General features: G+C 42.0%; 1 protein-coding gene across 1 annotated transcript in view; it reads left to right on the forward strand.

The window, feature by feature from the left end:
- Positions 1 to 243: 243 nt before the first annotated feature.
- The window catches only part of LOC138804774 (regulator of G-protein signaling 7-binding protein-like), a 92,792-nt gene continuing 81,022 nt past the window's right edge, over positions 244 to 12,013 (forward strand). The window contains exons 1-2 of the mRNA XM_069989205.1: positions 244 to 1,084; positions 2,074 to 2,240. Coding sequence (XP_069845306.1) covers positions 920 to 1,084; positions 2,074 to 2,240 — 332 coding nt within the window. The 5' untranslated portion in view covers positions 244 to 919. The remainder of the gene's footprint in view (positions 1,085 to 2,073; positions 2,241 to 12,013) is intronic.

Consider the following 12,013-nt stretch of genomic DNA (forward strand, 5'->3'; position numbering starts at 1 on the left):
TGTTTAGGTCCCAGCATGTGGCAATGTGCTCCACTCTGATGACACTTCTCGTTTCTAATAATAGAGCAGATGAAGTAATATTGCAATTGATGTTCCAGGGGATTTGATTGGATAAGTGCATAAACTGTGGAGGGGAAGGAGGTTGTATGGCTGGATCACATTAGTATTCCTGTCCTATCAATGTGCGGGGCCGCGACCAACGTCAGCCAGACCCATTCCCTGCGTCTGCCAGTCCCGCCACAGATTCATTTGGGATCCTTAACAGACGAGCCCGTAGAGACTAGGGATCAAGACAGCCAATTAGGGCCAATTGCCTGCTGCTGGAGGGGCGGGAGGGTAAAGAGAGAGGGGTGGAGGGGGGGGAGCGGGGGGAGGGACAACCAGCCCAGCCAGGCCTGTCGACCGACGGTAGAGGGAGGGGAGAGACCACTGAGCGCCGCGGCGGGCAGACACGGAAGGACCAGCGACACCCCATCCCGCTCGCGGCTCCCCACACCTTTGCAAGCTGCACTCCCCGCACCCCCCCGCCACCCCCCATCTGAATGGAAACTCGGAACCGCCGGGCAGCGCGTTCCTCCTCACTTAGCCCGGCGATCCATGCCGAGAGGAAGGAGGTGCGAGCCCGCGCCTGCACCCAGCTCCCGGGACAGGGCCCGCAATGCTGCTGAGCAGAACTTGATCGCGCCCTCTCCTCGCTGCTAGGCGAAGCGATGCTGCACGGCCCGGCCAGCGCCACCCCGGCTCTCCTTCAGGCTGAAGGTTACCCAGCCGCGCAGCCAGCCCCAGCCTGGTGAAGCCGCCGGCGCGCCTCGGGTCCCGGCTCCGGCTGCTTGGCGGCGGCGGCGCGCAGGGCAACCACCGGGCCGCCCGCGCCGGGGCGCACTGCACCAGCGGGCTTCGGCTTGCTGGATGTGTATGCATGAGTTCTGCACCGAATGGGCGCAAAAAGCGCCCCAGCCGGTCCACTCGCTCCTCGATCTTCCAGATCAGCAAACCCCCGCTGCAGAGCGGGGATTGGGAGCGCAGGGGCAGCGGCGGCGAAGGCACCCACAAAACCCAACGAGCCCTGGACGACTGCAAGATGGTGGGTGAAAACGGCGCCTCTTTTCATTTTGATGTTTATTCCTCCGAGGGGGGGGGGGTGGGGAGTCTTGCCTGTGCATCGTTTGCTTGAGTGCCAGCCACTCCCCACCCGCAGCTCCTCCGGGTCGATCACGTGCTCGTGTCCTATTTTTACATCTGCACACCCCCAGATTCGGGGTGACACCCAGGTCGTAATGACCCCACGGCCTCCTACGGGCTCTCGGGGAGCGCGAGCCCGGGGGTGGGGTGCGGGGGGAGAGACAGAGGCTGTAGGTTGTGCCTCTAACACCCCCCTCCCCCCGGGAGAACGGTGGAGAGGAAAGCCAGGGTGATACTGGCTCGCGGGGCGGGGAGAGGGGTGGGGGGCTTGGAAAGCTGTGAAGGCAGCGTTGGAGTGAGACTGTAACAAACAGACCCAACCGAGCGCGCGGGGCGGGCGTCGCGGAGCCCACTGAGGTTTCGGCGCAGTGGCTGTGTCCAGTCTTTCCATCCTGTTTCCAAGCTGGGGCGGGGCGGGGGAGGGTGTTCAGGAACCCCCCGCAGGTGGTGACCGGTTTGTCAGTTGGCCCTCATATGGGGTCTTTTCCCCTCGGGCTACTTCCGATCCTTGCTGTAGCGTTAGGGGTGGGGGGGGCAGAGGGCATCTCTGCCCCAGCCTCTCTGTCCAGCCTCTCTTTCTAGTGACCTGGGAGTGGCCTGCTAGCTCTCCAAATATGTCCTTGCTTTTCACAAGCCGAGGCTCAGCCCGTAGGGGCAAGTAGTTCTGCAAATGGAGCTTCCATGGCCAGGCTTGCCAATGGAAAACAAACATTTGCTTCGGACAAAGACACTTGGCATCTTTGTGTCACGCTTTAGACAAGTCCTAGGCTCCTTAGCTGGAGATGTAGGGAGCTGGCTTGAGAGGTCAGTGAAGTCCCATTGATGCACCACCACAATAGGAAACTTTTGTGACGACAAGTGTTTGGTGAAAGAAATTGGCTTCTTTTGCAGCTGGTCCAAGAGTTCAACACGCAAGTGGCCCTGTACCGAGAGTTGGTCATTTCTATTGGGGACGTCTCGGTCAGTTGTCCCTCACTCCGAGCGGAAATGCACAAGACAAGAACCAAAGGCTGTGAAATGGCCCGTCAGGCACACCAAAAGCTGGCTGCCATATCAGGGTAGGAAACCCGCGGCATTATTTGGTGATTTGTGTATATGACGCATGTTATGTTGACCCATTGTTATGGTGGCCTAGGCCTCTGAGGTGATCTTAGCAAATCTGGGGTTCTAACCAATCACTCCGAGCTCAGAGATCTGGATTCTTTAGAGAGATCTAAACAAACTATAGGTGAAATCAGAATCTGAAGGCTATGCTATTTTCACACACACACACACACACACACACACACACACACACACACACACACACACACACACACTGCTGAAAGATTTTGTAAAGGATAATTTTTAATCAGCTGGCTTCTTAGTGGAATTTGGGGGGACAAAGGGAAATATTTGGTAATCTAGTTTGGTCATCAAGTAAAGTTAAATCATCTTGCTTCAAGGTTATATTTTCATCTGCTATGTAACAAAAGGCAAAATCTTTGCTAAAACCCACATTTACTAGACTTATATTTACTCATTATTTACTCAGATACCATGAGATAAATTCCTATAGTACCTCTTAAAATAAAATCCGTAAAATAAAATCTTAGCTACAACTTATTCTCTTTAATGTGGTAAAAAGAAAGGGAGGTTTGAATATAAACAAAGTTTTTAACAAATTGGAGAACCTTCAAATCCTTTTAATCACATTTTTTGATTCCCTAGCCCAGGTGAAGTGATAATAGAGTGAAAATTCTGTCCTGAGACACTTACCTATTGTTTGATCTCAATATTGGAAGAAAAGTTAAAGATTTATTAACAGTTGCTATTGTCAAGCTAGGCACTTACAGCAAGCTATCATAAGGTCTTTGTGAACTTGTGCAATGTAATTTAAGTGCTTGATTCAGTGATGATACAGCCTTTATCTGCTTATCCATGTAAGGCTTTATAAAACTGGAGCTCATATCAGTGAGGATCAACTGGTAATGCTGCTCATTGATCACTTGTTGGAAACATCTAATTTCTCCTTGTCATCTTTCATGCATTGACTTTCACTAATATACAGTTTACATATGGTGCTTTTCTTAAAAAATACTTCACATTTGACAACAGGCAATTTATATCATGAAAAAAATCCATCTACCTAATGTCCTTGAAGTAAGGGATTAAAAATAGGTTACAAAACTCTTTGAGTTAGCAGTAACATAGAGAAACTTAATCTTTTCCTGTTACCCTGTATTGAACAGGAGGTAAATTTGGAAGTAAAGAGGAAGTATTTCCAGAAATACAGCTGTGATAAACTCCAGATATCTGAAGAAGAAAATAAGGAGAAGCATAAAGGAGAGTCTTGATAAATAAAAATGTATAGAAAAATAATAACCCCAAAGGAAAGTATAGGAAAATTGATGCTGGGGCTGAAAATTGGCATCTCTGAAACCTTTGTGCCCAAGAATGGATGGGTCATAGCCAGGATCGCTTTAAGTTGAAATTCAAAATGAGGGCAAGTCTCCTCAGAGAAGGGGAACAGAAAAAAAAGGGTTTATTTTCAAGAGGAAGTGTACTCATTACCTCACTCATGTAACTGTAACCCTCTGTATAGTATCTTTACAATAAAAAAAGCACAAAAAAGGGTTTATTTTGCTGTATGCATGAAATATAGCTCTTGTAAAGGAACAAGCCTAAAATTATTGACTAAAAGTTAAGTTTTGAAGATATGAGGTGGATTATATTTACGGTGGGTTTTGCAGCCCTTCAATGCTTGCTTACTTCTTATCTGACGGTAAATGTTAAGGGATGAGTTTTAAAAGAACTAGTGGGGGAAGGATGGTGTTCTTAGATCTTTGCACAGGAGACACGAAGTCCACAAAATGGTCTAGGATAGAATTTGACACATTTTTCCTTTAAAAATTAATTAAATGAAGCTTTGCATTCTTTATAAACAATGACAGCACTATAACAAAAGGAAATCCCTTTAGTACCTCACCATCTGGACTCCATTAATGAAGGATGTGATTCCCTTTGGTGGAATTCTGTTTCTGATATGGTTTGTTATAAGGGTTATTTCAAGCTTGGTGTGAAGGCTGGTATGGAGACTACAAGATTCCCTTGAAATACCAGGGGTCAGGAGAGCAAAGGTTCTTGGGGAAAGTAGATAGAAAGCCTACATTTCTTGAATGTGCACTATTTGTTTTCACAATCCAGCTAATTAACAGATTTAACAGCTAATTGTGTTAATAATATTAACATATGGATAAACTTTAAAGAAAATAGGTTAACTGAAAGAAGTCACACAATGCCACATATTATATTACTGTTTATGAAATGCCCAGAAAACTTAAAGATATAAGGACAGAGAGTAGATTAATGTTATTTTTTTTTCTGGTACTGGTGATAGCAGTTAGTAAATGAAGATGAGCACAAAGAATGTTTTTATTTGCTGTCATTTGTGTTTATTTTTCTTTTTATTATTAGAATTTTATTGTCTTTAAGTAGTTCTTCAAAGGAGTTACAATTCAACATGCCAGTTTTTTAGAATACAGTATCTTGATCAATGTCACTCCTTTCACTATGCTATCTCTCCCAGCCCCACCCATTCCCTCAATTTTCCTAGTTATATTTTCACATACATACATTGAATATTATAACTGCATTCTCTGATGGCTTCTCTCTTCATTTGTCTATCTTTCTCCCCCTGACATCACCTTAGCCCCTAAAATTACAAGTTCCACATCCCTGAAAGTTAGACTGAAAGTTAGTTGTTAAAAGGAGTTATACCGCTGGAATTCTCATGTGCATATACCATACATTATGTTCTGAAGAATTTTCTAGATAGAAATTTCTCCAAGGGGTATGAAAGGCCCTGTGCCTGTATACCTTACAACCTATATAAACATGTAAATGTTTAAAACTAGCTAAGTTTAAAATATTTTCTTTGTGTAAAACAGCCCAAACTTCATAAAATTTGCATAAGACTTCCATTCTGGTAAAGGCTGTGTGACATTGGACAAGTCTGTTGAATTCCCTATACCTTGAAAAGAGAGGATTAGATTGAATACCTTCGCAGTCTCCTGCCTTTATCATCCCGGTATTCTACATTAATTGATGTGGAATCACACGGATTTTTGTTTACAGAACTGAGCTATGAAAAATGAGAACCGCACAGGGAGCTTGATAATTAAATTCCAAAAATAATTGATGGTATCTGAACATATACTTCATTCACAAAAGGAATCTTCCTTTCCCAGTGGCTATGGAAAGCAATGGCACAGATATCCTAGAGATATACAAGTACAGATATTAGATTTTTGCCTGCTAGCAATAATTTCTTGACCAGCCAGGTTTATGTTTCTCTTCTTTCCCACCTCCCCCCTCCTGCCACCCATTAGTCTGTTTTGATCTTATTTCTTTTCTATTCAACTTTTTGGGTTCTATGATCTCCTATGTCTCACTGGCTGGAAATTGGGAAGCAGGAGGAGGAAGGGAGAAAGAATAGAGAACTCCCCCTTTTGACCCTGTATACAAGACCACTGCAGTTTCATGGGGTGGGATATTGTGAAGAAGAACTTGACAGCCATAGAGGCAGCTCTCCCAGATTTCTTTGAACCATAAAATGAAGCAGGTCTTAAGTAGGCAGATACCTGTGGTCCATGGAGACATATGGTTGGTAGACATACCAACTCTATCCTTTATTTTCATTTCTTATGGATGACTGGTATTTTATGGATGCAGGCATCTCCAGCATTTCCCTGTATTTCTATGTTGAATTTTCCCCTTCATACAAGGACAACAGTCATATTGAATTAGGAGCCCACTGTATTCCAGTGTGACCTCATTAAAATTTATTATACCTGCAGTGAGCCTATTTCCAGAAAAGAAGAGTCACCTTCTAAGTTACCAGGAATTAGGACTTTAACATGTGAATTTGAGGAATACATAATTTTACACACAACAGAATACCTTGTGCTGTTTGCAGCATAATGCACACTTAGGGTTTTTTTGCCTATAGGAGAGGTAGGAAATCAAGGTGCACTTTTGCCTGGGGCCTTCTATAATCTCCCTCCACACATGCACAAAAAGATGTCTTACGGCCTGTTGCAAGATTACAGTTTATCTTAGCAGTAGAGTTTTTGATTATGAGAATAAAATATTTCTTGCATGGAAATGATACATTCACAAAGGTACTGAATCTCCATTAATGGCTAGCACTTCACTCTGAACAATCTAACTAGCTGTCTCAGAAGGTGGAACAAAAGCATAACTAGAAGGGAGGATACTGGGCAGAGTCGGTAAAGCACCTAATGGTCCATACATGGAGCACCACCCACTTTCTCTGCAGGACTGAAAGGACTGGGAAGATGGTACTCTTTCCGTGGTGATAATACTATTGCATAATGACCACAAGCATGCACTATAGCAAGTGACCAGATACTAAAACACATCAGATTTAAAAAGAGCCACTAAGCTCAGTATGATAGGGAACCTAGAGAATTGCTTTCCTATTGCCTTGAAGTTTTGCCTCTTTGTTTGGAACAGACCTATTGACTTGTACCTGGTTAGTGTTTTCTTAATAGATGTTCCAATGAGAGAGAGAGAGAGAGAGAGAGAGAGAGAGAGAGAGAGAGAGAGAGAGAGAGAGAGAGAGAGAGAGAGAGAGAGAGAGAGACCTAAGACAAACTTTAGGAAACTACACTGTCACTTTATTATTTAACTGAAAAAGCTCAAGGGAGTAAATTTGTGTTTTATTCATCTCTGCATTTTGAGTGATAAGCTCAGTGATGGCATGTAGATCTTGTTTGTTCACTAAATTTATTTGATAGTTTTAAGTTATATACCTAAAGTGAAGACTTTAGTAAGTCATAAGATATAATATATATATATATATAATGTACACATACACACATAATCTCTCTATATACACACACATACACATACATATACTACACTTGTAAAATCAGCTTTTTTTAGTGGGATAAAGCATCCAAGCTTTTACATAGAACTGATTTAGTAAATGAATGTCTCTGGTCTATTGGAAGATCAGATCCAATCAGATTTACAAAAAAATCAACCTAACATTTGTAGCTATAGACAAATAGTATGCTAATAGTCCACCCTAGTTTCACTGAATTAAGGCAAAGGGAGATAGACACACACTATCCCAGAAAAAAAAAATACTTCTAGTGTATTATTCACTCACCAAAGTTATCTTAATGTTCCCCGACTCAGAATCCCTGAGTTACCAAATCCTCCCAGGTTTCAGCTTTCGTAGAATCTATTGTGCCCTCTACCCTGCCTTCCTTCCCCCATTTCAGTTCCATCTTCTTAATACAAAATGGACCCTCCCACCCATCCACTAACTGTGGTGCCTCCTACTTATCTCTTTGCCTGCAGTCTTCCACCTCTTGTCCTCAATTTATTCACTAGATCCAGGCTAATCCTCCCAAAATGCTCCTCTGATCTCATTATTTCTTTGCTCTAAAACTTCCAAAGACTGTCCATTGCCTAAAGCAGTGTTCTTCAGATGTGATCCCTCTTTGTCTGTGTTGGAATCACCTCCTTTTGGACCTAAAGAACTGAAAACCTCTGAGAGTGAGGCCTAGAAATCCAAATTGTTAACAAGCCTCACGGCTCCCCCAGGAGATTCTGGAACTGGCTACATAACAAGCCTGCGGGTCTCAGGCATTGATTCTAATCCTGGACAGCACAGGGGCACTACTAGGGTAGCATAAACATTTTCTAGTGCTTGAGCACCAGATTTAATTGGTCTGGGATGCAGCCTGGACGTTAGGAGCATTACTTAAAGCTTCCTATATCAGCATCTGCATCAGAAGGAACTATATTTAGCTATATTTAACAAAAATTGCAAGGCAGCAGTTACCTAAATACACCGGAGTTTATTCTTTCAAAGAAGAGCCCTAGAATGAATAATCCAGAACCCAGTGTGGTGGCTCATGAAACCATGGTTGTGTCTCTCAGTCTTGGTTTATGACTTCTACCCTCAACTTCACTTTCCAGCCATCAGGCTCAAGGCTAGAAGAAGGATGAGAAGAGGAAAGCCAAGAAGCCATACTCCCTGCTGGATTAGTTGTCTTTAACCAGTTCCAAAAAGAACTTCCAGAACACCTAACTGTACATGCACAATACAATCTTTTTCCATTGCTACCTTAAATGAAATTAGGACAATATTACTAAGAGAGAAAGTAAACATTGGGAAAGAGCTAACAATGTTTGGCATAGTACCATGCCTTAATTTTTCTGAGCGTGGCTTTTACCATTTAACTTCTAGACTCTCTACTTCTTCAAACTGATCTACTTTTATTTTATTGTCTGTGTAAGAGGATAACCTGATCACATTAGTCTAGATACATGTCTTCTACATGTACAGGCTCTTAGCTAAAGACATAATTCTCTCTTCTGAATGTCAAGGTCTTACTTAGAGTTTCATTATATCTGCCTGCTTCTCACACTGAAAATCAAAAGAGAGGGAAGTAACCTAACAGGATGAAGGAAATTGTGCACAGAAATTAAACGGACACAGAGAGAAGATAGGTTGACAAAACTCAGAAAGCTCAGGAAGTTAGGTAAGGTGCCTTTGAAAGGACTTGAGTGTAATTTTCATGAGGCAGGATATGAAAATGGATAAGGCCTGGAAGAAGTACAAGTAATGGCACTCAAGATAGCAGTTCTTAAAAACTCACATGACATGGAATGGTACTGTTAAAACAATTAACCTTTCTATGGTAAATTAAAAAAAACATTCATTGAGTTAAACTCTGACGAGCTATTATGAATAAAAAGGTGGGGAGGTAGTTACACAATTCAAGTAAGCAGGACAACCTGCAAGGTGATCTACAGTCAAGATGATGAGTCTATTAAAGGAAGTGGAACTTGAATCTCAGTATCTCTTGCAAACTATACTATAAAGTTAGGTCATTTACTATATTTAACCTAAATTGTTAACCTCCTCAACATATAGGATAGTGTTTGCTGTTGGAAAGCATGTCTCCTTCTGAGAATGCACCATCTATGTATTCTTTTAGGTGCCCTGCACAAATAGAAAACATCCTTGCATTCATGCTGATGGTGGGGTGGGAGGGAAGCCTAGAGAGAGATAAGCAAAACAGACTAATTTTGATAGTGATAGCTGCAATGATCAAAATAAAACAGGATCATATTATTAAAGATTAGAACTGCCTACGGATAAATATTTTTTGATAGAGCAGTCAGAAAGGCCCTTCTGAAAAAGTGACTTCTGCCCTGACAGCTGACCTTGACAAGGGACAATTTGTGTAGTAATCTTTGAGAGAAAAGAATTTTAGGCAGAGGGGAAAAGAGGCAAGTGAAATTATCCTAAGAAAGAACTGAACTCGTCATATCTGAGGAGAAGAAAGAGGACTAGATTATCAGTTCAGAATTTTATAAGTAACACAGGTCAACAACACAGGTCACCAACATCAGTGATTTAAGCACATAAAGGTTTCTTTTCCTCATATTTAAACCCAAGGAATAGGAGGAGAAAAACATCGATATTCAAGATATCCCTGATGGGATATCAGGACTGAGATTTTTGTAGTACATTACACCCTTTCCATTAAGGTCATGACCTTGCTGTTGCAACTCCAGAAATTTTGTCTATAATCTGGAAAGTAAAGAGAGCGAGGAGCAAAGATATAAGCTAGTTAAATGTGTCCCTTTCTAAGGAACAGTCTCAGAAGATTCAGCAACTCCCATAAATATCTGATTGGCCAGGACTGTGTCATATGACTTCCCTAGTTGCAACTTTATAGTTCGATTTACATACATCTCTCTTCACAGCCATCTAGAGAGAAAAAAAAAAACTTCCTTCATTTATAAGCCTGTCTTATGCTCACTGAGGGCTATATCTGCATCTTTAGTAAGTCAGAGGAAAGGTAAAATAGAGACTTGAATATGAGAAGTAAGGAAAAAGATGCGGGAATGGGGAGAAAGTGGGAGGAAATTTCTCAGCATCTCCTTCTCCCTCCTGTCTGTTTCCTCCTGAGTCTGTGTGTTTCTTCATTGATTTATTAAACATTGAGCACTGATTATGGAGTAGGCATGATCTAGGCTATAGAAGTATAAAGATGAATAAAACATAGTTCCTGGCCTTGAGAATTTGATTGCCTCACATCTACCTAGAGATAGGCTTGTGAAAAATCACTGCAAATCATTGTCATTGATGCTGCAATAGAAATGTCCAGAGAATATAATAGGGGCCTAAAGGAGGCAGCAATCAGCTCTGCTTTGGTACGTTTGGTGAAGAAGAAAGGCGTCAGAATGGTTGTGATGCTGCCTACCTGAGCCTCACTTCACCATTGTACTTATTCCTTGTGCCCTTGGGTATCCTGCTTTGAGTAAACCTCAGGAGAAACCATTCAATCTTGAATCAAGAGCAAACAGATTTAAGAGTTTGTATTTATTTGTCATTTGTTTTATTTTGAGATAGGTGTTTGCTCCATTACTCATGCTGGCCTAGAATTCTTGGGTACAAACAATCCCTTAGCTTACCAAGTAGCACAAACTACAGGCCCAACCCATGTAGTGAGAAATAGGGTTTAAGTGTGCTAAGAACCTACTATGTGTTGCATATTCTTGGTGCATATTGTTTCATGTGTAAATGAGTTCATTTGAAAACAATATTAATTACAAATGAGATAATATTTTTAGAGTTTGACATGCTGTTTGGGGAGCATATTTGCCTGCATGGAACAGAGATCATTCAGTCTCTTCATAAAGTGACTTACTCATAAAGCCAGCTGTATAACTTGGTTGGAAATTAAATTATTTCAAGAATGTCAGGGTTTTGGTGCTCTTTGGAGTTTTCCCTGATGAGTCCTGGTTGGTAGATTGCTTCAGAGCAAATTAGGTTACTAGCTATCTCCACATTCTAAGTGAAACACAGACCAAAACTTTCCAGAACAGCAAAACTGTTATTTAAAAAAAATCTCCATTATAAGCCAGGTGCCAGTGACGCACACCTGTAATCCTAGCTACTCAGGCTGAGATCTAAGGATTGATGTTTGAAGCTAGTCCTGGCAGGAAAGTATAAGACTCTTATCTCCAATTAATCACTAAAAAAACTGTAAGTGGCACTGTGGCTCAAAGTGGTAGAGTGCTAGCCTTGAACAAAAGGAGCTCAGGGTCAGCACCCAGGCCCAGAGTTCAAACGCCAGGATTGACAAAAACAAAAAACAAAAAACAAAAACTCTTACACTGTGAACTGAGGTTCGAAACATTAAGGCATTTAGTCACAATATTTTGTGAGGTTAGGATTTGAACAGTGGTCTCTCTGGAACCTGACTCTTTCCTTTCTTGGACTGTCCAGGATTGCTTCCCTTTCCTTCCATTGCCTTAGACTATTATTTCCACTCAGAATCTCTCTCCTCTCCTGAACACACTTCACAAGGATCTCTTCAGCTGGTACACAGCTGATTTGAGAGTCTTCTAAGGTTTGTTCAAAAGAGGAAAACAGGCAGGAAGGAAAAATAACAAAATTATGGACTTACTGGAACTGCCAGGAAACAGCAATGAATGTTGGTTCTTCACTCTTGAGGGCTCAGCATTTTGCTCTGGACCCCGATTTTTTTTTAGATTTATCCCCACCATAAGCACACCCACTCAAATTGCTTCTTCCTTAAGCATCTTTTTTTTTTTTCTTGACCGACAAGGCAAGTGCTAGACATAACCCTGTAGGACATTGGTTCAGGTTTGGATGAGCTGAATTCTGGATATTTCAAGAATCAACCTGCTTTCTTTCAGCAGATGATATTTTAGCAGAAGTAGGACATCTATCACCACAATGATATTGGTCACCCAGGTCTCCTCCAGGACA

The sequence above is a fragment of the Dipodomys merriami genome, unplaced genomic scaffold, assembly GCF_024711535.1.
Source record: "Dipodomys merriami isolate MVZ:Mamm:240054 unplaced genomic scaffold, mDipMer1.0.p SCAF_372, whole genome shotgun sequence".
Taxonomy (NCBI): Eukaryota; Metazoa; Chordata; class Mammalia; order Rodentia; family Heteromyidae; genus Dipodomys; species Dipodomys merriami.